The sequence below is a fragment of the Acanthisitta chloris genome, unplaced genomic scaffold (assembly GCF_000695815.1).
Source record: "Acanthisitta chloris isolate BGI_N310 unplaced genomic scaffold, ASM69581v1 scaffold1269, whole genome shotgun sequence".
Lineage (NCBI taxonomy): Eukaryota > Metazoa > Chordata > Aves > Passeriformes > Acanthisittidae > Acanthisitta > Acanthisitta chloris.
In genome coordinates this window covers 173,631-201,040 of record NW_008690650.1, presented here as the reverse complement: position 1 = coordinate 201,040, position 27,410 = coordinate 173,631, and the positions used below count along the sequence as shown (strand labels likewise).

The 27,410-nt window shown below is 40.4% G+C and overlaps 1 protein-coding gene across 1 annotated transcript in view; it reads right to left on the bottom strand.

Moving 5' to 3' along the window:
* THEMIS (thymocyte selection associated) overlaps positions 1-27,123 on the bottom strand; it is a 73,203-nt gene extending 46,080 nt beyond the window's left edge. The window contains exons 1-4 of the mRNA XM_009081879.1: positions 27,033-27,123; positions 9,916-10,074; positions 2,648-3,106; positions 1-204 (exon numbers count right to left, since the gene is read on the bottom strand). The exon at positions 1-204 is cut by the window's left edge and continues 842 nt beyond it. Coding sequence (XP_009080127.1) covers positions 1-204; positions 2,648-3,106; positions 9,916-10,074; positions 27,033-27,123 — 913 coding nt within the window. The remainder of the gene's footprint in view (positions 205-2,647; positions 3,107-9,915; positions 10,075-27,032) is intronic.
* Between the last annotated feature and the right edge of the window lie 287 nt (positions 27,124-27,410).

Below are 27,410 nucleotides of genomic sequence, written 5' to 3'. Positions count from 1 at the left end.
TCCCTGTAGATAATAAGTTATAAGGTTTTTGACTTCCTGAAGGCCCTTCCATTATCTCAGCAACCATAGGAAATTCCTTGCTTGTTCTCTCAAATACATCTTCCAAAGACAGTGGCTGAAGGAAAGAGCTAATATCATAAGAGTCTGTTATATCCTTGACCTCAACATCTAGATCTGAGAGGATATGAACTATGTCCTTTCGAACTGAAAAGAAAAAGAAATACACTGGGTTTTGTTTTCAAACCAACATTGGAATAAAATACACTTCCAGTTGGCCAGATTCTACAGTAACTTCCCTGAGGTGTGCACCTCCATGTTTAAACATGAATCGTTAATATGTTTTAGAAAAAGGAAAAAAAAAAATAATCTACTCCTCTGTTTTCCACAGCCCCTCCAAATTTAATCAGCTGTATCAAACTCTTCCTAGGGTACAAGCTGCATTTCTATTCTTTTATTTCATAGTAAGAAATGAGTGGGGAACATTTTTGACAAGTAAATAGCATTTGAGTCCATTACCCCACATTTCTGCTGTGGCCAGTCAGGAGAAATAAGGTATTTTGATATTTATAAAAATAAATAAAACTTCTGTACTTATTAGGAAATAATTTAATTTTTTTAAAAAAGGCTAAACCGTTGTATAACAAAGTCTAAGGTTATTGTTTATAAATGAAGACATTTTACTATAATGCTCCTATGTGGAACTCTTGCATCTTTTTCTGCATCACTAGTTTTATTCACTATCAGAACTGAGCCATTAAATTTAACAGTCTGACAGGGAACTAAAGCTCTTTTATCACAACTGAACTTGCAAAATTTTGAATGCAAAACTTCCAAGCACAAAGCAGATTATGCAATTAAGGCTTGTTTAAGAATTTGGCTCCAAATCAGTGACACCACAGATCACTGACCAGGGCAGTAAAATTTAACAAGCACATAATATTTAATGACTCTTTTCAATAAGACTTATTTTGCATAGACTTACACACAAGGCTAGTATATTCTGGATTCACACTTCCTTGTAGCCAATTTGTGTACTGCAAAGTCAGTATCAGATGTATTTTATATGACAGAGTTCTATAGCAGTGATTCAGAATCTGTTTGTTCCAACACTGCTTTTGTCACATTGATGCTTTCAGGTGACAAACATCCTAAGCACCACAAGGGAAAGACAATGAAGGAGGAATGACTCATGAAAATGAAAGTTTTCTATGGGCATTTGGGGGAGTTCCAGGCACATAACTTGTTCATTATTAAGAATAAGAAGCATAGAGGATTTTTGCCCACAGACTGTGAAAATAAAATCTGTTATCCCTCTTATCAGGAACCTTTTTTTATTGAATAGTATTTCTCATACTTTATCTTGTGTCTATTTATAGTTATTCTAAAAATGGTGAAAATCCATTTTTCATGGTCCACAAGAAAGTAGTTATTCATGTACCATGAAGCCTACTTTTCAAGTTTGTATTAAGTAGTTATTTAGGACATTTAATGCTTCTTAGATGTTGAGCACACTATGAAACAGAAAATAAAAGCAACTCTCACTGAAATACTGATTGGAAGACAAGTGAATACCAAACATTTCTGAATCTTCTGGAAATTCTTAGAGACATTAAATTCTTATTGATTCTTTACATAAGTGGGCATAGGAATACACCTAAGTGAATCCAGCTTCAGGAGTTGGGCTGGATTCCTGAATTGAGCTAGAGTTGTAGGCAAACAGAGTAGTTAATCTTGTGATTAAGCTTAAGGTGGTTTTTTTTGCCTAGGTACATATCTCAGTTCAGACAGGGTGTGCTGTATATGTACATGCATAGGACATTACTGTGGCTTAGCTATTTAAGTCACCATAACTCAGGAGCATTTCACTGTGTGTTTATAGCCTTGCACACCTTCTCATTTAATTTTTGCATTATTTCTCTAGCAGGTTTAAAGTAAGGCACAGATCAAGTCATTGTTAAGAACATAACCCAGCTGTTTCAATGATTTGATGGAACAACTAGAACAGTGTAAATGTGATATGGCTAATTTTTGTTTTAAATAAAAAATCATAATACAAATTACAGCTTTAAAGAATATTGGTTTTTTAATCTTTCTGTTTCCTCAAACCGAGATGCTTCACAAATTGTCCCTGAGTTTTTTCTGTTTATACTCTATTGATATTTGTTTCTGCAATGGAGTCAAATAATATGACCTTGTTTTCTGCAGCAGCCTCATTCTGAAAAATAAATGCTAGTTAAGTGTCTTACAACATGTATGTCTATATTCTTTTTCTGCCTTCTAGCTGAAAATAAATGATCAAGTGGCTTCTCCCTGGCCAAAGTCTGAGAGAAAGGGAATCTGACAACTAAACAGAATTCCCAAGTTCCATCTTTTCACTATGCAATATATTTAATTTGCAATGAGGATTTAACTGTAGTGATCAATAAAATGGCAGCAGAAAGAAATGCAAGGTAACAATTTGAACTAACAGATGATAAAGGAATGTTGAAACTAACAACAAGGAATCTTGAAATTAGCATGAGTGGCAAATATGGATCAGGAATTTTTGACAAACTGAATCTTTCCTGACTATTTTAAGCAAATGTTGTGTATTTAAGATACTTTGCTACACCAAGTTAACAGAACATTGATTTTGATTCCTACTTACATCTCATTACTGCCTGCACTTCATAGACAGGCGTGAGAATCAAGCAGCCATCAAAATTCTCAGGAAGTGGATTAGAGGAGTTCCACATATGTAAAGTGTTGGAAAGTTTGACAATCCGGTTTCTGCACTTAGGGATTTTCCATTCTGCAATCTCTTTTAGGGTGTATATCTGGTCATCTTCACACTCGTAGAATTTTCCTTCTTGAGAAATGGGCAAAGTAAAGGAATGGGACTGGTTATTTCTGACCACAACACAGTTCACAGCCATTGTTCCATTGACTTCTTTCACTGAGTTAAAGGTGATCTGCTCACCATGTTTGATAGTGAATTTTGCCAATTTTATATCCTCGGAACTGTAGAAACAAGGATGGCCAAACCTTGTTGAACCAATAGAGACTTTTTTTGTAATTTCTTCAATGCTGGCGTACGGAATTTTATCACTCACAACTTTATAAAGACCTAAGAGGAGAAAACTTGTGTTACAAAAAGGAGAATACACAAAGCAAGTGCTGTCAAATTTTTGCCTGATTGTAATAAAAATGGAGAGAAAAAGTACCTCAAACATTTTGTAGAAGATAGTTCATTTGCTAGAAAGGTGACTCTACAAAGACAATATCAACTACATGGTACAATGTACAGGCAGCTGGAATTAACTCTTTCTACTAATTTCTGACAGCCAACATTTTTACATGCACAGTAAACATTTTCTTTGCTACAGAAAATGAAACATTAGCTTACATACTTCTGTCTCTTCTCAGGAAACCAACATTTAAGAGCTAAATGTAGACATGGTATGAGGAAAGGCAACATTAATGTGATCATTCTATGATTCTATGATCAGTGAATGCAGGACAAGTTTGTGCCTAAACGTCAGTACATCACAAATGAAAAAGTAGCACCTACGGATAAGAAAGAGCAAGTAGATTTTAGTGTATCTGATAGCCCAGTCCACCAGCTGGATTAATTCAAAATCTGGGTGTTGCAGCACTCCAGCTATTGCAAGGCAATTAAAATGCTGAAGTTCTGCAAGTCTGAAGTTGTATCTGAGCTTCCCTATTCCCTAGGGACATTATTATTTCATGTTAATCATGCCCCTTGGAGCTGTCTCATTAGGAGTTTGCATTGCAAGAAAAATGTGTACATTTCTATATTTGCGTGAGTGTTTTCATAAAAGAAGATGAAGTGGAAGGTTTAGAGAACTAAAAAGTAGGGCTTAGTTGAACTGTGTGATTCAGCTGTCTTCTTCACAAGGCATGGCATCATTGTGAATGTTGCCTCATGGAATTACAGTGCAACTTCCTGGAACAGGCATTGATGAAGAATCACTTCCAAGCGAATGTAACTGAAGGTAGAGGTTATTCCAAGGCCAAGTTTGCTAGCCACTAATAGCTACAGCTATAGTGACAAAGAAGTCGAGCTCCCTGGGAGGTTTCATTGCCTTTTCTGCTTTTACCTCCCAAAGCCAACTAGCAAAAATCCTATGACCCCACTGCTCCACACTTTTTCCTCTTCTGGACTGCACATAGGGCACTTTACCTTTGTGGTAAAGGAATGCTCCCACCTTGACTGTTAAACTGATGGGGAATCAAGAAGGGCTGTTTGGTATCACTAGAGACTCTCACGGCTGCTCCAAATCTCATGAGTAGTTCAAGCCATGTGTGCAAGGTTGTTCCATCCAACTGTCCTCAGCCATTTAGTGTGGGAACTAAGCCTACACTGGCCATAGCATCATAGAATCATCAAGGTTGGAAGACACCTCTAAGATCATCAAGTCCAGCTGTTAGGCTGTCACTAATGCTGTAACTCCTAAACCATATCTTCCAGTGCCAGATCCAGATACCTCTAAAGCACTTCTAGGGATAGTGACTTCACCACTTTCCTGGGCAACCTACTCCAGTGCCTGACCACCTTCTGACTACCTTCATGATTCCCTTCTTGTGGGAACGAGAATGTGAGAAAAGTGCAGGTTGTCCCAGCAGATACCCAGATCTCAGCAAGGTGGGATGCTGTGAGAACACACAGAACGTAGTCACTACCTTCTACACAACTCCTCTGGTTGTGGAATTGTTTAACAAATTAGATCATGTCATTGCTTCTGTTAAAAATCACCTTCAAATTGGTTATTTTCTCCCACACCTTTTCGCTTACTGACTTTCAGTACTGACTGCAATCAACACAGCTGATGGGTCTGCTTGGAAGCATGGTCTCCTTAAGACTGTATTCGCTAGAAAGGATATATCAAACCATTATCTCCACCATACCAGACTTTTTTGGTTGTTTTGGCCACAGAATTGCTATGATTCTGGCTTTACTGTAATAAACCCCACTACTTTCACTTCAAAACTTTAGCACCATTCATCGAGATGTTATTAAGATTTTGTCTCTTGAGTAGCCTTTAACTACACCAGATTGGGCATGTTTGGTTCTGGGTGTTCCATGAGGCCACTAGTAACTGTGGGAACTAGCAGTTCTGGGGGCCTGTCAGCAGCCTAAAGAGTAATACCCTATATTTTGGTATGATGGGTGAAAGTCACTGTGGCTCCCTGTCTAACTGTCATAATCTTCCATGGTACACTCTCATAAGTGCCCTTCTAACTACTATATCTAGATATATGTAAAAAACAAAGCAAAACCACAAAAAAGCACAAACTATATTATCTGGAACCATTCAGAACCTTATTAAAATCATTCTGAATAAAATTACAAACCCAAATATTTTTCAAATCTAAGATAACACAGAAATCTCCAGAGTAGGAGACATATGGTAAGCTTGAGATGCTAAAGTTTGGACATTTTGAGGTCAAACAAAAATATTTTTGTACTTTTTCATAAATCATAAAATGACTGAATCAAATTCACTTAGATTTTCTAACAGATCTTGGTGTACTATTAGGTGGAAAGACAGATGGAAAAAGCAAACGTAGAAAAGACTCCATCTGGTTTATCAAGATCTTGACATTATTGCTCCTTTTCTACTCTCTAAATCTACATCTGGTCTATAACCAAAGTGCGCTGATGCCCAATGGTTTTGGGGGAAATTGTAGATGCAGACAAGAAGAACTGCACATATATTATAACTAGAGGAATACCTAACCATTCCACTCCATGAAGCCTCTGCGCCTAGTGACATTTCACTAGGTGAATTGCCTACCTAACCATACTATGAAAATTAGTTAGATCCAAACCTAATCAGCCCATCATTTTCAAGAAAAGTTTTACTAATTTATGTACAGATAGACAGAGAGGCTGAGAATCTGAAAATATTGTTTTCACTAGTATGGGAGAGAAAACATAGCCTGAGGATCACAAGACAAAATGTACTAAGGGAAAGCATGTTTTGATAGAAGGATATTTTTACCAGAACACTATATGCAGTTCTCTTTTACTGGTTATAAAGTATTAAAATGTGCCACCTTGTAGCTTTATAGACTTCCCAATTTCAGACTAATAATTAGAGTCCTGAAGGAAAGGACAATCCCTTTTGTTCTCTTTTCCCCACAGCAAACTGAGAAGTCTTCGAGGAAAAAGAAGAGCAGAAAGATCATCTGTCCCAGACTAGCAGTTTCTGTTCCCCAGGGTAATGCAGAAGACTGGGAAGACAACACTTCCCAATTTCTCTGAAGCTGACATTTCTATTCCTCTTTTCCCTCACCTCCACCATCCACTCTCTACCTTGTCTGCTTCAGCATTCTCCTCTCTCCATCCTGTCCCAAAGGTCAACTCTTTACCATATCTTACTGAGATGAGCCTTCTAGTGCCTAACCCCTGTTCTTCCATGGATGTGCTGCATGGTCAGACAAGTTTTCTGTCTCGTGACTCACAAAGGCTGAGCACCCAAAGGGACAGTTGTGCTCAGCTACTTCTGTCAGACCACATAGGAATGAGCAGCAGCAGCAACAACCAGAGACCTATGAGAACAGGGTCAGTCCAGTAATATTTTTGCAGAAGAAGGAATACAACACAATGAAATGTAATCATTTGTGCTGGCACATAGTTCAGCTGTTGTGCAAATTACCTGTGCTAATTTGCTAGTGGTGAAAATTGTAGTTCGAAATGCAGTTAGATGTAGCCATTGAAGTGTCTAGAGTAACATCAGACTCCTTCTATTTTTTTAACCCAGTGTATGAGCACAGAAAGAATAGCCTGGCCCTCTGAGGCATGAAAAAGAACAAATTAGAATGAGGATAAAATGAAATAACACAGATAGTGAACTTGCGGTTGCAGTGGTTTCCCTAATGCAAAGGACAGATTAGGCCTTTATCAAGAATCTGATTTGCCAGAGCAGAAAAAAGGAATTCTGTAGACTGCAAATATGTTCAGAAAGACAGAGTAAGTCTCGTTTAAAGCCAGTGAGCCCAGCTCTTCACTCACAGAGATGCTATCCCCAGAGTAACCTAAATAGGAGCATTGCTTTTTATGCCACCGTGCACACAGTGAAAGGATACATGAGCCCAACGCGTGCAAATGAAAACTCACGACAGAGGAAATAGAAAATAGCATCAAAGCAAAAGATTTCTTTGCATCAACTCTGGCAAGAGAGCACTGTGTGTTCAATGTAACTACACTGTCAGCCTCCTAGAGACCTGTGGATATTTTTATTGAATTAAGTCAATGGCAGTGTGAAAAAGATCATCTGTAATTCAACTCTGTGCAGGAGATGGGGCAAGCCAGTGATGCTTTAATACAATGTTTCAGTTAGAGCTTAACATGAGTATGTAACAAAGTGAAAAGGAAAAAGGTCAAGACAAAGTAGAGACTGGGTAATCTTGACTCTGCAGAGCAGAATTGTTCTTCAGCTAAGAACTAAATTAGAGAAATGACAAATTTACATCTTACCAAATAGCTCTTGAATGCATAAGAGTACATATACAGAGAGAACAGGAAAGAGATGCTCCCTGTTGGGCTAATAAGAAGTGTCATTATGTCCCTCTTCAGTGCTGCTGTTCAGCAATACCCATCATGTGGAGGATAATAATGATAAATTTCAGCAAAATGAACTCTGAATTTATTTTTCAAGTGAAATAATGCAGTTTTTCTAGGACACTGGTTGGGAGAGTTCATAACTATGCATGCAAATTGTAGTGATTAGATCAAATTTGAAAATGTGCTCAACAGGGCAACAACATCGAAATGCCAAGTTGTAAAATTGATCACTTGAGTGGAAACAAATCCAGATTCACCAGGTTCAGGCATTTGAAATCACAAGTAGTTCTATTCTAAAAATCAGGACATTCAACATTAATAAATGGAGGATTACTTTTATCACTCTATTGTTTTGGATATTTTAGGATTCAAATGTTCAAACCCATCTGCCAATCAAGATTTAGAATATGACTTCCTATAGGTATATATATTTTACAGACAGAAGAAATTTTAATAATAGCAAAGAAGCTTGGATTTCAAGAAAAATACCAAGTATCTTGAGAGTTCATGGGAGAGTAGGACTTCAATATCCCTAGATAGACAGGGATAATTAAAATATCTCGATGACTATGTTTGGACCCTACTAGTGCTTGAAAATGGCATTCAAAAGAAAAAGTCTTTTAATAAGTGGTCATACAAATTGTTCCGATTCACTGAGTAAGACAAACATGAAAGCAAATTGAGGATCTATTGGGGGGAAAAAATTATTTATACAACTGTTTCAGAGAGAAACCTCTCTGAAGTGAACGCATGGCCGAAGATATTGTTCTGTGGAATTCAGATGAAAAATCACATCCCCATGCACTTTTACACTTTATTTACTTCAAGAAGTGTGTCTTGTCTCCCTCTGCGGAAAAAGCACATACCAGTTTTGGCACTGGCATAACCTAAACCCTATATGTGCATGTGCACACACGCTCACATGCTCAGCAAGATATTGGAAAGGCATCAATGAGGTTATCAAGTCAAGCACTCAAACACTTGAAAACACTCATATTATGTTCCCCATGCAGCATCATCAATTTAACCTCCCACGTGCTTTCAGTACAATGAGGTGCTAATTAAATGTGTACATAATTTTTTGTCTACTAAACTGTAGTCTTATTCAGTGTATTAGCTAGACTGATGGCCAAAATAAATCCTGCATGTGATCTGAGATTCTTGAAGCCTGCTGTGTCCTCTGTGTTCTCTGTCCTGGTGTTTCCTACCTTAAGATGTCCCGTAACTTCTCTCCCAGACCTACACAGACTCCCTCCCACATTCCACTGGCCTCCTCACACTGTTTTCCAGCCCACTCATCTCCTCTCCCTGAGGGGCTCCCAATACCTCTGCTGCCTGCAAGATTCCTAACATAGGAAATGCCCTACTTACACATTTGTGTGTGAGTGCAATCTTCCTCTGATGATGATAACCACCTGTATTTCTGTCTCCAGTCCCTGATCTTTGCATGGCAAGGCTTCATGCTTTTGCCCTGCTCTGAGGTTCAATCTTTTCCATCATTTTTCTAACCTTGTTCGCCTCCTTCACTTCCCATACATGGATAGTCACAGTACAGCACTTCTCTGGCTGCCCTCCATTTACATCCCTATTTAACACCGTTGGATCCTAACAGGAGAGGAATTGAGATGAGAGCACAATTCAAAAATGAATAAGATGACAAGTGATGAACTAGGTACCCTGGATTCAGTACTTGGCCAGCTATCCCTAACAAGGCAACATGAACAGAATCAGTACTAAATGCCAAATTTCAAGTACGTCCTCCAAAATATGGATGTATTTGTATTTCTCTACAGAACAGTTGAAGTGCTTTTTGAGCAGAAAAACACATCCATTTTCCTGTAATCCTGTTTCCAGGAATGGAGCAGCCATTCTGGTGACTGGAATTAAAATAAATCATTAAAATGAAAGCAGAATGTAAAGTATTAAAAAACTGAAAGTATTCAAAATATTTTAAATAAAATAATGAAAGACAGAAGTAGTAATGATAAATAAATTATAGTTTGAGAACACAGCAAGGAAGATCTCAGCTCAGATAAAGTTTGACAAAGTCATAACTAACCGAAAAGAAGATTTTTGTAGTAGTTCTTACAGTAAATGTCCCCAAGTATAGAAAGCACGACTACAAAACATTATAATATTAGTAGTTTCTATCCAGGTGTGAAAAAAGGACCGTTAGAGCTGAGATAAAATTTTTTAATTGTGTCTTGTATCATCTGATAAAATTGTATCCTTGACAGCTGAGCTGTATCCTCAAATATCAATCAAGACAGCAAATCAATAAAATGAACAAAGGTGATTACTGAGGGCTATAATTCTCAAAAACATGCATGCATGAAATACTATACCTGGAAAATTTAGTGGTAATTCCACTTTGTATGAAAATTGGCTGACTTCATTATTTTCACAGATGCTTGCTATAAGCTTATTAATTTTGAAGCCAACAACTTTAATGACGTCTCCTGTTGACAGGCAGCATTCATTTCCAAACATCTCATAGATGGAGCCTGAAAAGAAATACAAAAGGAACGAAAAGCATTATTCATCTTTTTCTGTTTGTCAAGTGTCTTTATGTCTTTGAGTGAAAGAAAATTACTTAAAATAAGCTCTATGAAATAATACCTATCCTGTGATAATTAACATAATTTTCATTTTCTTCCTTAGTGTCATGAGAAAATCCATTTTGTGACTTCAGTGGCCTCTAGATCAGCTCTATGTGTACACTGTTCTTAGATGCATATAAGAAGAGCAAGGTCTGAGTAACCTACATTTTCAAATTATTAGACCAAAATGGAGTGAAGTAGATCATTAAAATGAAAGCAGACTGTAAAGTATGGGTTGTCAGGAGCTGCCTCCTGAAATCAGCAGGCAGTGGAGCTTAGGCAGGAAAGGTGTCTCTGCACAGCACAGGGCATAGCATATCCCATAGGAAGCAACAGACTACAGCAGACTACAAAACTCACAGACTCTAGAAGATGCCCATGGAGAGGTGAGAAGACATCAAACTGCAACCAGCATTTGAGCTTTCTGTAGTAACAGAAGACATGAAGAAAGTACAAGAAATTGGAAAACTGGCAACTTAATAATGGCAATCCCTGTCCCATGCTGAAACAAACCTACTGATTCTGATCTGGCAGCAAAAAAAAAATTCTTTTTTTGTCTGTGATCTTCAGAAGTTTGAGTGCAGGAACAAGGCAATCCAAACAAGTAGTTCAGCATTTCCTCAGGTAAACCTGGAATTGCCCCTTGCCCTGCCAAAAACAACCCTCCTTTCTCCATTCTAGCTGTGGTCAACCTTTGCTCTTTCAGAAGCGGGTGCAGGGGTGAAGAATAAAGACAGAAACCCTGAAAAGTCAAGTTTTGCAAAAGGAAAATTCTTCCTGGTCTCCGCAGGAGACTAGCAGAAGCTTTGAGGCATGGGGTCAATTAAATATATGTATGAAGGCAATGCAGTGAACACAGTGTTCCATCTGTAGACAGAATTTCATTGAACACCAAACATCAGAAATATTGACTTTAATGCTAGTTTTCATGCTTCTGTGCATGTCCTCTCAAGAACTTACCAAGATCTGTCCTGAAGTGATGCAGAGGTACCCTTTCTGGAATCTCATCTCAGAATTTCATTTCCCTCATGATGAGAAATCTTGTTCTCATTTCCACTCCCAATGCATTGGTGAGTGTATTCATTTGCTCTCTTACTAGCATTGTTCTGCTACTTAAAATACTTTTTTTCTCATTTCCATTTCTCCCTTCCCTAAAGGGTTTGCAAGGTTAATCTTGCCCTTCTCTTTATCTCCTCTGCAAAGGCGTATCTTCCTTCCCACAGTCACTCTAAGCCCTTTCTTGCATCTTGTTCTTGTATTTATTTTTTTTTCAACCTAGGTAACCAGAATGGTCTCAGGCAATGAGAGATATTTAAAACCTGACCTATGACTATATAGTTGCAATCAATAATTGAGATGGCCTGTACTGAAATATTGCTATTGCCTGCAGAACTCACTTCCCACAGAGAGTAACATTCTTTACTCCACAGCTCTCCTTGTAGTTGGTGGAGAGAAAGAAAAAAAAAAAAAAGAAAAAAAAAAGAGAGCAGCTTTTCTTTTTTGCTTTTTTTTTTGCAAGGTGTCATATCAAAAAACCCCAACTCTTAGATGTGTGATATTCCTAATGCTCACTCAAGAACACTTCCAGTCCCAACCACAGTCTGGGCTAATAAGCATCTCTTACTGAGTTTGGAATAAATTTATCAACTCTACTGCAGCACCTGCAAGTGACAAGTACTTGACTATCACCTTGACCTCACTGGAAGTCACTGGGAGCCCAGCCCGAGAATCACAGATTCATTTAGGTTGTAAGGAACCATAGTGGATCATCCAGTCCAATCTCCCTACTCAAGCAGGGCCACCCTACAGCATATGGCTTGGTATTGCATCCTGATGGTCCTTGAATACCTCCAGTGAGAGGCAATCCACGACCTCTCTGGGCAACCTCTTCCAGTGCTCAGTGACTCACCCAGTGAAGTTCCTTGTATTCAGGTGGAACTTCCTCTGCATCATTTTTTTCCCATTACCTTTTGTTTTGTGGGTTTCCACAAGTGAGAAGAGCCTGGCTGCATCCTCTTGGCACCCTCCCTTCAGATACTTATAGACATTGATGAAGTCTCCTCTCCGTCGTCTCTTCTCAAGACTGAACAGACCCACCTCCCTCAGCCTTTCTCCAAAAGTGAGCTGCTCCCATCCCTTAATCATCTTTGTTGCCCTCCACTGGACCTGGTCCAAGAGTTCCTCGTCCCTGTGTACTGAGGAGCCCAGAACTGTACACAATACTCCAGGTGTGGCCTCATGAGGGCTGACTAGAGAGGTAGAACCACCTCTCTTAACCTGCTCTCAATACTCTTCTTAATGCATCCCAGAGATGATTTGCTCCAGTTTTAGCATAAACTCAAAGCCTCAGTGGAGCACAAGAAAACAACTGGTTAGTGTGAAGACAGGAGAATGAATGAAGGCATCACTGTCAAGTGCGTTCTGTTGTGAAGACATGTCCAGGCAAACATACCAGTTGCTTGTGCAATGCTTTTATGGCTGATATGGATACCAGAAAATCTTCAGCTGCTCCCCTGAAAAGATGCAGGTTTTGAACCTTCTGGAGCAGGAAATCAGTTTTTTTAAAAAAAGTGCAAAATCATCTGACAGACGCCTGTGGCATGCTGAATGTGACAGCATCCTGGGGTTTCCATTGCTGAGAACCCTACATAGGTTCAAGGGTTCTGCTGCACTTAGGCTCTAAACTTGCCCAGCAGGATACTGGCTTTCTGTTGCACACCAGGATGATGATTAACACAGAGATACTCTGGATATTTGTGCCACAGAAATATCAGCCACAGCAAGGTGGAGAAACATGCTATTTAGGCATGCTTTCAACAGTTCTAGTACTGAGCACAAGACCAAGAAAGCTGCTGCCTTTTAACTAAAAAAGAGCAATCTGTTTTCCTTATTGTAAAAATAGTGCCTAAATGTTTGTTCTCCCTTCAGTCCTTGAGCAATTCAACATAGACTAACTCAGCTATCTTCACTGGATTTTGCTACAGCTCCCATCAGTAGGCTGGATGCTGCTGTAATAAACACATGAGGAATTATTATAGGTCTCATTGCTTTAGCTGAGCTGCACAGGATATTTTATGACGATCAGAAAAGTGTATGCACATTGCTTATTTCATATCAGAGTGAAAGGGAGAGAAAGATTGAGAAGCCATGAAGAGGGTAGTACTCCTTTTGTGCTGAACCACCTCACTCCTCGCATCAGAGACAGTAGAGATCACAAGCAACCAGGATATTATTAGATACAGGGAATCCCAGAGGACCCAGCATGATGGGCTCTGCATTACAGAAGCATTGAAAGATGAGCAGAGAATTCCAATATTCTCACTTCTGAACAAATATTTGTGAAAACCTACTTAAAATGGGAGCTCATGGCTTCTAAAGCCTTTTTTACTTCAGCACAGATTTAGATCCAACTTCTCCAGACTACCTCAATTGAAAATAGACTCCTAGAAGGCATTTAACATATGAAAGTAACTACACAGACTAATTAGGGGCTTTGAGCACATTTGCTTTCATCTCTGCTAGACAACTTCTGCAAGCGTTTTCCTCAATGTGCACTCACACACCAGCAGTGCTCCTCTGTAGGAGCACAGGCACCGAGCCATGCAACTTCAGAGTCCTCACTGGCTGCAGCTGGTTTTCAAATAACATGGTATCTGGAATAGGGCAGCCCAAGCAGTGTCCCCAGGGCAAAGAATCATAGAAGCATACAATCACTAAGGTTGGAAAAGACCTCTAAGATTGTCAAGTCTAATCTTCAACTGAATGCCACCATGCCCATCAATCCATATTGCGAAGTGTCATGTCTACTCACTGTTTGAACACCTCCAGGGATGGTGACTCCACCACTTGTCCCTGAGCAGCCTGTTCCAATGCTTAACCACTCTTTCAGTGAAGAGGCGTTTCTGAACAATCAACCTGAACATCTCCAGGCACAACTTGAGGACATTTTCCCTTGTCCTATCACTAGTTGCCTGGGAGAAGAGTGACCCCCACCTTGCCATAACCTCCTTTCAGGAAGATGGAGAGAGCAATAAGGTTTCATTTGAGTTTTCTCTTCTCCCAGCTAAACAATCCCAGCTCCCTTAGATGCTTCTCATAGGATTTATGTTCCAGCCCTTTCATCATCTCTGTTCCCCTTCTCTGGATATGCTCCAGCACCTCAACATCTTTCTTGTAGCGAGAGACTCAAACCTGAACACAGGACTTGGGATGTGGCCTTACCAGTGTCAAGTACAGGGGTATAATTGCTGCCCTGGTCCTGCTGACTACACTATTTCTGATACAATCCAGAATGCCATTGGTCTTCTTGGCCACCTGGACACGCTGTTGGCTCATGTTCAACCACTGTCGACCAGCACCCCCAGGTCCTTTTTCACTGGTGAACTTTCCAGCCACTCATCCCCAAACCTGTAGCACTGCATGGGGTTGTTGTGGCCCAAGTGCAGGACCTGGCACTTTGCCTTGTTTAACCTCATACAATTGAGGTCCATTGATTCAAACTGTCCAGATGTCTTTGCAGAGATCTGCCCTCCCTGCCCAGCAGCAGATCAACATTTCCACCCAATTTGGTGTCATCTGCAAACCTAGTGAGTGAGCACTCAATCCCCTTGTCCAGCTCATTGATGGAGATATCAAACAAGACTGGTCCCAACTGATCCCTGAGGAACACTGGTAGTGACTGGCCACCTGCTGGATGTAAGTCTATTCACCACAACTCTCTGGGCTCAGGAATCCAGCCAATTTTTTACCCAGTGAAGAGTGCACCCATCCAAGTCATGGGCTGCCAGCTTCTCCAAGAGAATGGTGTGGGAAACAGTGTCAAAGGCTTTACTGAAGTCTAGGTAGACAACATTCACAGCCAGTCCTTGGTCTACTAAACTGAGCAGTTAAGGGGCTAAAGCTCTCAAAAGAAGTAGTGTGATTAAGAATACTTAACCACTACTTCAGTCTGTATCTGCAGAAGAGTGGTGCTGCCAATAAACAAAGAGGGTAGTCAGAGCAGGGCTCTGTTTCTGGCTATGACTAGTTCTGAAGGACTTAGTACTTTTATCAGGTTTATTTTTCCTCAGGCACAATAGCTATACTAAAAATTGTGAGTTTGAGAAATCCTGCCCTCCACTGCAAAATGAGAAGTATAAATGGAGCTTGCAAAAAAGTGAAAACATGGATCAGTTAGTGATGGGTCTGAGGCTGAAGATCTAGTCAGGCAATACCTATGAGAAGAGACAAGTCCTACCAAACACTCAAAACCAGATGATTGAATGACACAAAAATTTGTCTTTGACAAAGCAATCAAAATTTACTAACCACGAAATACACAGGGTAAATGGTAGCTTAGCACTGTAGAGATGGCAGAGAATCTAAAACACCATAAGAAAAGGGTAAAATAAACAAGGAAAGAAAATCTGCACTCATAAGAGAGAGAAAGTACCTGAGGCAGACAAGCATATGGAGTGCAAGCTGGAGCCTACAAAAAGCATTACATGGAGCTGCAGGCTCTGCTTGAAACATCAAGGGCCAAGATAATGCATTCAGAAAAAAAAAAGGATTATAAATGCCACACTGCAAACCACAAAAGAGTGTGCACAGAATAGACACACCGGGCTGCCATGGCACCTTAATTCTCAGGGTCTTTCATCAGAATGAAACACAGCATTGCTATGGAAAACAAATAGATCGCTCATTTAAGAACATCCATTCCAGGAAGACGTGAAATGAAAATTAAAACAAAACCCCCTAAAACTCACAGCTTTAATTAAAAAACAACAACAAACTAAACAAAAAAAAACCCCAAAGAAAATTGAGATCAAGGTTGCTTATCAAAGAAATAAACTATTACATGGATACATAATCCACTGGCAATGAAAATGCTTTGTAATTGCACCATTGAAAGTGAAGCCCTTCTTGAATTAAGAAGAAGACGAAGAAAAAAGATGTATTTTTTGTCATCATCAAGAACAGAAAGGGTATTAAGCAGCTAGGAAGGATGTTTTAAGTCTTCTAGAAGAATGGAAAACTTTTAGCAAAGTAGAAGCAAAGACTGCCCAAGAACCCCAGGACTCATGACTATAGGATAATACTTTTCAATGCAGAAGAGAAGTTGGACAAATAGCTTATATAACCACCAAGTAATGAAGGTAAGCCATCACTTTCTATCCAATTAAGAAAGTCAGAGAACAACCTTCAACAGCTTATCAGTAGTAAAACATGAGTAAATAGACAGATAGACACTTATACATGTATGTGGATAAATATCTACCTAGATGATCACTTTCATGGACAAATTGTAGGACTGGAATTACCTCCTCCTCTATTGGATGCTTTTGAGGTAGGCCAAGAGGTTGAAAGATTATGAGGGTGACAGGTTGGGAAGAGAATAGCACACAGACTGAGGCCATGATTACAGAAGCCTCATTTTTAATGATAGCAGGATTTAAAAAAAGCATTAAAAATGAAAATCTGCCAGCCATACAAGAACAGATTCATTTTTGGGGGTGCAATTGCACATACAGTATTGATTGTAATTACACATTTGTCTGCAACTAGATTGCTTTGGCCCTGATTTCAGCCCTTGCTTGGCAGTTTGCCTGGAATAATACAATGAAGATTACATTCAGACTAGAAAAATGTTACCCATGTGATTTGTCATCTCGGCATTTGCAGCAAATATTTGTGCTGATAAAAGGGGGGGAAACTGCATAGCTTTCAAAAGGGATAATAAAAGTTCTTTTTCCTTTAAAAGCCATGATAATTAATCTTAAAACATTATGAAAATGCCCACTGCGTGACAATGTCACCCTAAGAGATTTTACTTCAGCTGTGTGATGTGGATACCCACACATAAAATATAAAAAAATAAAATTACAATTAAAATGAATCTTTTAGTGCATTTTGTTGTTGTTGCACAATAACTTTGTTTTTCTGTCTCAAGTCACAAAGAAAGTGTGAGAATTTGAAAATGTAAATTAAGTAACCTTAAGAACAGAATCTTTTTTATTTGAGAAGTGTGTATGCAATATAATGCAAAAAATATATTTAACAGAACCTAGAATAAAGCAGCTTATTTACAGTGTCCAAACAATGTCCCTGAAAGCTGTAATTAAAGGCCTTGTGGCCTTTGAAACCACCTTTTGTGAATTGTTTCTTTATTTAATAAAACCCACATTTATATCCTTTCACAAGCTCATGTCTAGTTTTACAATCCATGTTAGCAACTGCTGTGATCACATCAAAGCCACCACAACAATCGGTTCAATATCTTTTTCCATCATATTTCCTAAAATGTTAAGCAACCACACCACCATCCTCCCTAACATGAGCCCTTGATTTGATTTATTTCTCATTATAGGTACAAGAAGAGGTGGGTTTTTTTAAATTAAAAGCAAGAATATCAAATACAAATACAGTGAATGTCTGAGAAGGCAAATGTCATTCTCCGTGTCAGGGTACCACTGAGAGAAATATTTTATAATACAAGGTCGAACTGCAAAATATCTCAGTAATATGTCCCTTTTTCTTCCAGCAGCTTAGAGCTCCATTTGGTGACTGCTCTCAGAGTGAGTGAATGCTTCGTTGATGCTGACAGGAAGTATGGCTCAAAATCAGGCCCATGACTAAACAGCAGTAATAGATCATTTGGATGTAACTCCCTTTTTCTGCATGCCTCTGGGCAGTTTAGCATGGAGGACCAGGGAGAGCAATGCAAACAAGACAAAAGGCTTGACTAAGGTGGCACAGAGAATCATTCAGCAGGGCTGAAGCTCAAGCCCAGGCTGGCTGACTCCCAGTCTCACCGTCTGTCTGCTACAGGGTGCTGCTAGCACTTCCAAGTATCCACCATTCTTTTTTCTTTTTTTTTGTTTGACAAAGACTAAGCTTTTTTCCTAACAAACAAAAATTACTTTGCAGGCCAGACACTAGGCATTGACTCCCTAGTCCCATGAATCTGAATCTTTGAAGGAAAACATTTTCCCTTTCATCTCTCAGTAGCACTCAGTGAATTCATTGCAGCTGGCAGGCTGAGCGGTCTTTGAAAGAAGAGTCAAAGAACTGGGAACCTGGATGCTGAGCAGGGAGATGAAAGATCTCCCTACATCTTCTGAAAGAGTAGAACTTTGTCCCAATGTCCTTTTCCCAGTGCTCCTTTCTCAGCTATTAAGTTGTCATCGGTTGCCCGTATGGGCACTGTCTTTTCCAATCAGAGGTAACTCTGTCTCAGGGGCTGGTGAAATGGTTCTGCTTTCATGTAAAGGCACAATCCCCTGGTGCAGCCATTCAGCCTGAACTACAGTAGCCTGCTTTCCCCTATGACATAGCTCAGCTGAAATCACAGCTTTATTAAGGCTGCTGAAGGGCATAATGTATCTATAATTAGTGTCAATAAAAAAGATACCATTCTTTATGGGTATTATTTGAGGGTTCATCAGTTGTTCAGAGTTTATGCTCTTTGGCAAGAAGAGAGATCTATTTTATGTTGCAGGGAGGAGAGTTTTGCTTAAGAACTTTTATCTTATACTCTGATTAAGCAGAGGGAAAATCAAGCAATTTCTGATGGTGAGATGTTAGGTGTTGGGTATTTTTCCAGTCAAATACCTCCTGAGCACCAAAGATGCTCATCAGCATGCTGGGTTTTCCCTATTTAACTCAAGTAAACTAATATCTTGTGAGGAAAAGGCTGGAAATTACATGCACAATGGCAGGCAAAGAAGGAAGCAACTGCCAGTTTCTCTCTCTAACTCCAGACTGTGAGAGTAGCTGCAATTAGGATAAAGCACCTGTATGGCTTTTATCCATGCCTTTCTTCCTACCCCCAGAATATACCATGACTGAGAGGGGGTGAGCCCAGGTCCCCCATGCCTACATGGTGCTCCAGAGCCCTAGCAGTGCTCATGAAGGTGGTGTGAATATGAGTGGAAGATTCTTTGTCAAGTGAAAAGCAACTTACTGGGCTTTCTAGCATCTCTTGTCTCTTTAACATGTCCTAAACCATAAGTCTTCAAGTTTGGTCAGCCCAGGACACAAATCCTTCAAGCAGTTCAGCTGCTGAAATGCCATGAAGGTAAAATCCCCTCAAATGCCTCCACACAGAGATGCATCTTATTTTGATCATACCTACTTAGGCTGCAAAGGATTTAACTATTGCCAGCATGAAACCATCAAAAAACAAAAGCTGTAAGATTTATCTTTTGCCATATAAAGTCAAACTTTAAATGTCAAGTGCTTTAAGCCATTTCAATCATAGTAGACTTTTCTAAAAAATTACTTCTGTGATTTCTTCCTGATAGGTTTATGGCCTTTTAAAAATACCACAAAACTTTCTTCTGATTCTCATCTATCCAGAGGGCTCATCTCTGCATGTGACAGCAGAGCTTTGTGTGTGCAGCACCCACTATAATGGAAAGACCAAGCGAAACCACAGCTCCCAATACAATATCTTTGACCTTTGATTTGGGTTTACCCACGAGTCGGAATTAGTGCAGCAGTGTAGAGAATGCCCAAATCTGCTTTTCAATAGCATGAGTCACTGTTTCAGTTGTTTGTGATTTATTTAGTTTTATTAACTTTATTTGCAGCAGTAATTACTTTGAGTTAAAGTATGTTTATGGAAGTGCATGTTTAACAGAAAAAATGTGTGTTCTGTTGGACTAGGTTTAACAGGGCTGCTAAAATTTAGTTGCAGGATCAGCCCAGATTGCCAAACACTTTGCAGCTGCAGCCCAGAATGGGGAACATGTTTCAGCATCTTCCCTTACTGAGATCACAGCATGCTGCCTCTTGTGCCATTACTGTGTGTCTGAGGGAGCTAACCAGAAACAGTGAACCTGAACAAATATCATGTTTGACCATGGGTAGATCACCAGGTACTTCAAGAAAAAAACACTCCACAGAAGCCCTGTAACTCAGAAATGGTGTGTGGTCATGAGCTTGTATATCATGAGGTGTTTATCCCAGGATCTTCTCCCATTTGTCATTTAATATAGTTCTCCTCTTACCTTCCCAGAGCCCAAAATTCTGAAAAATGTATTGGTATTTTTATAGGCTTTTTACAGGTTCATGTGTATGGAAACAGGGATCCTCCTGTTGCAGACCTCCTCCTCATATCCCTGGAGGCCCAAGTGCAATGACAGCTGGGGAGCACTCTCTGCTGCAAGAAACCAGCACATTGAGGGAGCTTCAGCAAGCCGAGACCTGACCAAGTTCACCCCTGCATTGAGACAAAACAGGCAATTTGGGTATTCTGCCTACCTTCTGTGCCATCCATAGGGAGGCCCAGAGCTGAGCATCATGGAAAGAAAATCCCCACAAAGGAGATCCTTGAAACAGCTTTGCTCTGAGTACCACTACCCAGGGTCAGATTTTCCTCACTGTGTCTGGATGAGTCATCCAGTTGAGGACAGTGGTATGAATAAAATGAGCAATATTTGACCGATAAAAGTCAGGGTTTGTTCTCCTACTGCATTCACTGAAGGGCACTTTCTTTCTTTTTTAGAACATAGCATGCTTTTGAAGTGGCCTGAAGAAGTGCAGGCGAGTTTCAGTGGTACATATTAATAGAGAAAATTTACCAACATGCTCTGACTACTGACCACAAAAAAGAATCCAAACTACCTGTTACTCTGGTTGTACTCGGGCTCTTGCTCCTAATTGCTCAATCAAGAGTCTATTTGAGGGAAAACATCCTTCCATTTTTACAGACAGATTTGGCTTCTATCACTAACAAGGGAAAATGATTTGTTCCCTCTAGGTTGGTTTTAAACCAGTAAAAAACCACTCTATCTTACATGATCATTTTCTAACTCTTAATGTTGAGAGCGATTTCTTGTCTAAATTAGGACTTGAGGCAGCTGAGTCTTGATAGACAAGGATTCCTCTTCCGTTCAGTTTGCCTAGCTACAGTTACAGGGTTAACAGGACATTTGCAAGGGATTCCAGCATTCTATTGCTGGCCACCAGAACCCATCACTCCCCTGACAGGCTCATGGAAGTGCATGCTGGAAAGATGCTGTTTCCTAGTCACAGAAGCAGAAAGGGTGAAATTGAAACTGCAGAGATGGCGAACAAGTGTGGATACACAGCCAGCAAAGAGAAGCCAAGAGAAACCGTGAGACTAAACATGTTTATGTTCCTTATAGTTCACCAAAGTGAGTTTTGAAATGGAACTATTCATGTTCACCAAAGAAGGAGCAAATCCCAAAGGGTTTTGTTTGGTATTGCCCCTCATGTAGCTGCCAGAGAGCACCAAGCAGCTGCCCAGAAGAGGGATCCCCCACTAACAAAACTGAGAATCTTCAGATCCCTTGGGTCTGGAAAAGCATTAACCAAGGATGTATATGTTACCCTACTGTTGCATCTTCCCAACATTTTCTCCTGCACAGAGAGACTGGGAACTTTCCAGAGCAGGCTGAGAAAGTTGAGGCTGTTTAGCCTGGATAAGAGAAGGTTGCGTGGAGATCTCATAGAAACCTTCCAGTATCTGAAAGGGACCCACAGCGGAGCCAGAGAGGTACTCTTTGTTAGAAACTGTAGTGATAGGACAAGGAGCATTGGGTATAAATTGAGAGAGGGGAAATTTAGATTAGATAGGAAGAAGAAATTTTTTACTGTTAGGGTAGTAAGACACTGGAACAGGCTGCTCAGGGAGGCTGTCTCTGCCCCAACCCTGGCAGTGTTCAAATCCAGTTTGGATAAAGCCTTGAGCAACCTGGTCTAGTGGGGAGGTGTCTCTGCCCAGGACAGGGAGCTGGGACTTGGTGATCTTTAAGGTCCATTCCAACTCCTTAACATTCTATGATTCTATGAATTCCACCACTGATGTGTGTGTTTAGCTTTAGAGGAATGAAAAAAGGCAATGTGGGATTTCTATTTAGGTGGAGCAAGAATGGGAAGGCTGTGGGTAGCCTAATGACAAGAAACAACAACAAAATATGTGCCTTGAGCAGCTCTACATTTTTCACAATTAAAGTCTGACACTTTTTACTGTTCTGCCACTGGTTAAATTAAGCCTGCAGAATATTAAATTCAATTACCCATAAAATAATTATATCAGTATTAAAACAGACATAATTTTTGCAACAAGAAGATGAAAGCCCACACTTGCATGCTATCCATAAAAATCAGTGGTCAGTCAGTACTTACCTCACCAAGTATCAATATTTACTAAAATGTTCAAAGAAAGATATTCAGTCAATCAAATCAGTTTCCAATGGAGTTTCAGCAGTTTAATTTTTTAATAACATATTTTAATGAGCTATTAAATTGTCATGTACTTCAGTCTGCACTGTAGTTCCTTTCTAATCAGTGCTGATTACCAAGTTATTTGTATCTGGCAGACTTGCTCTCATTTTATAATAAGCCTTCCTATTCCCTTCAGAGATTCAACAGTACAGTCCAGTTTCAGCAGCAATGACATTACAACTTCACAGTCCGAAACAACTGCCCTGAGAGGCACCCCTGGCATTTGCAGAACTGCCATATATGCTTTCATCTGTGTTTCTGTTTTAAAAACAGAGATTACAATAACTTCTATACTTCTCTGTGGTCCTTTGAGTATGATGAATGAAAAGCACTTTAGAAGAATTCGGGGCTATTACTAACACCCCACTTTCCTGACTCTTGTGTTGAACAGTGGTAGGTGGTGACTGCAGGTTGGGGCTCTGACTATGCAGCCACACACAGCTGGAGGGAAAGGGGAATAGGATAATGGGACTATGAACAAGCTCCTCAAACCTTGGCTATCATGCCTTAGGCAAACTGGTAGGCCTTCAAAAAACCCCAAAGTTCAGGTATAGCATGAAAACCACTGATGTCACCCCAGGGAAACCCTTCCCTATGCTTCAGACCAGGAGTGGAGAGTTGAACAGGACCAGCCCTTCCTCAGAAAGATGTCTGGTTCATAGTATTCATTACTACCAGCAAAAGTTAAATTCAAGAACTCACAGCAACTTTTCAGTATCTGAAGGAGACCTACAAGGGAGTCAGAGATGGACTCTGTTAGGAACTGCAGTGATAGGACAAGGGGTAATGGGTTCAAATCGAAGGAGGGGAAGTTTAGGTTAGATATTAGAAAAAGGTTTTTTTCCTGTGAGAGTAGTGAGACACTGGAACAGCTTGCCCTGGGAAGCAGTGGATGCCCCAATCCTGCCAGTGTTCAAATCCAGGCTGGATGAGGCCTTAAATATCCTGGTCTAGTGGGGAGGTGTCTCTGCCTGTGGCAGGGAGGGTTGGGACTAGGTGACCTGTAATGTCCATTCCAACCCCTAAAATTCTATGATACTATGAATTGTCCATAGCTTTTCTAGCTGAAAATATTCTGAGTGGAAGCAGTCTATAAAGTCCTGTCCATTTGCAGTTTGGGGAGCTACAGTTAAATACACCACATTCCATTAATAGCAGCAGAAACATAATTTTTTATAAGTCAGTAGAGAGACTAATGGTAGAATGAGTGCACACAGCATATGTTTTCTACTAACTCTCTACCAGGAACAGTAGCAGGCAGGCTTGGATCTGAAAACAGGGACCTAGATTGTATTTGGTGTAACATGGATATAAAGGCAGAATGGGTTCTTTCAGAGATGTTACCTTGCCCAAGTCAGGCAAATTCCCACCTTTTCCTTGGAGCTTGTGCAACTTCTAATAAAAATAGTCCACCACATGGAAAAAGATATATCCATCCTTACAAAGACAGCATTATGCTTTCAGAGGTACTGAAAATCTGTCAAGAACAGTAAGGCTAATTTGCAAGTCCTATATTTGTAAAATTATTAGACCTAAGTTCAGTGTGTGAAAAAGGTTACTTCCAGACAGAATAAATAGAGGGTTTCATCCCCACAGCACACAGTACACCACAGAACACTGAATGAATTACACTGTGTTGTCTTCTTACCACATAGCTTGGTATAACATTCTTTGGCTGGCTGCTATAGCTTTGATGTGACAGATCTAATGGATTTAATAGACCATTATTTACTCCATTAGCCTTTCTATGTACCTGGTTAAGCTGACATTAAGAAACTCTGCACTTCTTTTGGGGGGTTGTGAATAGTGGAATATACATTAACAATTACATATATACAAATTCTTGCTATTTTAAATTCTTACATGGGAAAGCTAATTATCACTTGTGATTAGATCTTTTCCCTTAATATCTGCATGTTGTGCTGAGAGTGGTTATAGATTCCTATGAAATCACACTCCATTAAATCATTCAGCTGACCAGGCTGACTGTGTAGCCATTGGGAGCTACTACAATCAGAGCACAAATGCTCTGATTTGTTCCCTGCAACCGAAACAATAAACCCGCATTCCCTGCCAATAGAACTGCCATTACCCACAGTGTGATTGCTGGTGTACTCCATGGGGTAAGAGGGACAAAAAAGTCATTGGTGGGGGGTTGGGGATGGGCAGAGGGATCTGCCTGAGGAAGGACCAAAGAATGGTTGTCCTAATGGAAATCTGAAGTGCTCAAAGTGGTCCATTCTCCTGTTCAGCAATATAACAGGGGTTACTTTAGACTCTCTTTGAAGAGCTACTTTCGTTTCAGAAAATGCAATATACATCATAATGCAATCACAGAATAGTGTGTTCACCTATGCTGCAAGGTATGGAAGGAAGCAAAATATTCAGGAGAGATCTGACACATACAAGAGAGCTCAGTGAGGGAGGAAGAGAGAGGAAGGGAGGGTCTGGCCTGGGAAGAACTTTTGTACCCCTAGATCCTGCAAACCTATCAGAAACCAAGTGTCTCGAGCATCTCAAGCTTCCTCTGAAGCAAGGAAGAAGAGGAACCAACACAAGCCTGCTAGAGAACTTTGGTATTTCTAGGTACTTGCAAGTGTTCTTGGGATATGCTGGGTGTGATGGGAAGGAGCCAAGTAAAATGTCTCTATCAGTCTTGCTTGTTGTATAAGCAAGAGACACACACACATTAGTGCTGCATCTACTCTGCTGGTGGAACATGCATAAGTACAGAAGCCACCAGGAGCAGAGGACAGGAAGAGGTGGTGCTGCTGAAAACCAGAAAAGCATCAGAACAGCACAAGGGTTCTTGCTTTTTAATGTAAATATTCCCAGGCCTCTAGAGCACATACCACCACCTCCCAAGGCTGTGCAGGCTCTTTTATTATAGTCAATCATCAGCTAATAGCCTTTTTCTCTCACATGTGAACATATTGCTGCAGAATGGTCAGACTGGTCTGGCTTTTTCTCCTCATATATAAAGGTTTACAGAGTAAATGGAAGCACAAGCTGAAATACCCAGGCTATGAAGATGTATTGGCAGAAGTCTTACCATCCATGAGCAGCAAGGTGCAGAATGTAGGAACCCAGAAACCTGCAGAGAGCTGATCTACCATCATTCTATCATAGCACTTTGTACATATATATACATCTCACAGTATTTTGTGTACACATATACATACATATATGCATATATATGCATATATATATGTGCATGTATATGCACATATGCATAAAATTTGTTTTTACGTTATCTCTGCTTCTCAGCTGAATGGAAAGAGACAAATATAGCAGCTATTTCAACTTAAGGAGGCAATCTTCCCTTTTTTAGCTTTGATTCCACTCTTCATCTCTTAGGTAGTAGCTTCCTTACCAAGAACTTAATTCAGTCCCAGCTATCGGAACAGTTTAAAACATAGAACTTGAACAGGACACACAGCAAACATCAGAAAAAAACATAAGTTTCTGGCAGTTTTGGCTATGTTTATTTCACAGAATGCCTTTTTTCATATCAGTACTATTCATATGTCTTAGACAGTTTCCAGAGCAGCCAGGATGGGCAATCAGGAGACCATAGACAACACACTACCATTACAGCTTCAGTATGCCCAAAAGGGCATTTACTTTCTGCTCCAACAAGCTATTCTCATAAAGGGAAGAATCACCCACTTCAGCCACAGCTACTGGTTCCAGCTCAGACTTTTCCTTGCTACCACCTCTCTACTTCTACTATGAAGTAACACGAGGATTTTTAGATTGATGTGAAGATAGAGATTGTGGATCATGAAGTAAGTATTTGGCTGCAGCTGAAGCAGACCTCAGCTCATTTCATGAAGTCCTTTCTGTTTTATTTAGTGGGACTCCAAGTTTTCCCTTGCAGCAGCAAGGAGGTAACTTTCTTTTCCTAAACTGATACATGGGCTTGACAAGCTGTTTTCACTGTCATCGAACAAAGTCCGTGCTCTGACCAAAAGCAAGATTTTTCCCTCCAGTGCAAGCCCCTTTACCACCTTTCCATTGTGTTTCGTGCACAAGCAGAATCCAGCACTAAAACCACCATAAAAAAAAAAGCAGTGGGAAAACTCAGTAAAATATTGCCCGTGTTTCTCCTGTCCAGCTCATACCCACCCCTTTGTATTGCTGCACCACCTAAAGTACCTTCAACTGCAGGACAGAACACCAGGAGAACCTTACAGCCACTTTCCAGACTCCCTGGTTCTTTATTTCTGAGACAGACAGCACCTCTCCATGACAGCCCCAGAAGTGCAAGCTGGGTTTAATCAATTAAACTCTGTGAGACGATTTGTCCTTCCTGGATTGATGGCTCTCTGTAAGTGCAAAGCAAATTCATGTCTTATTCCAGTACTCTTTCCAGGATATCGTGAGGACTAACTACAGTTTCTTCTTTGCTGCCTGTGAAAAGACCAAATGCGCAACATACCAATGACATTTCCAAAGTCATTGATCAAACACTGGTTCTCCAAAGTGAAAACTGCAACTGGTGGAAAACTGCTAGGAGACAACTCCATCAGCATCCTCCCTCTGCCTCCCTCACATCCTAGTCCAAAGAGGCACCTGACATCAAATGCAGACTTGCAAAGCCCTGCCAGAAAGCACTCAATGCTCACCTTGGAAATAGATGCCTGACTGGATTTGGAGGACCCTGGGAAGGGCTCTGGGGTCCAGAGAATGAATGAACTTCTCCAGGGTAGAGGCCATGATCCGTGGCAAGGCAGCATGTGGGTTTGGCACGTAAAGACCAGTGAAAAACTTTCGAGGCAGTAATGCTTGCAGCCTTGTGCATGCTGTGCTCGGGAGCACTGTGGGGCTCTGCAGCAGAGGGGAGGAGCAGCACGGGGAGGTACTTCTGCTTCCTCCCCTCTGTGGCTGCTACCTCCCATGGCTGCAGCTGGGTGAGGCAACTGGTGGCCCCATCACCAGGCTGAGGTACCTGCACCCACCAAGGATTTATGACAGGCAGGGATAAGCTGGAGGGGTTGCTATGA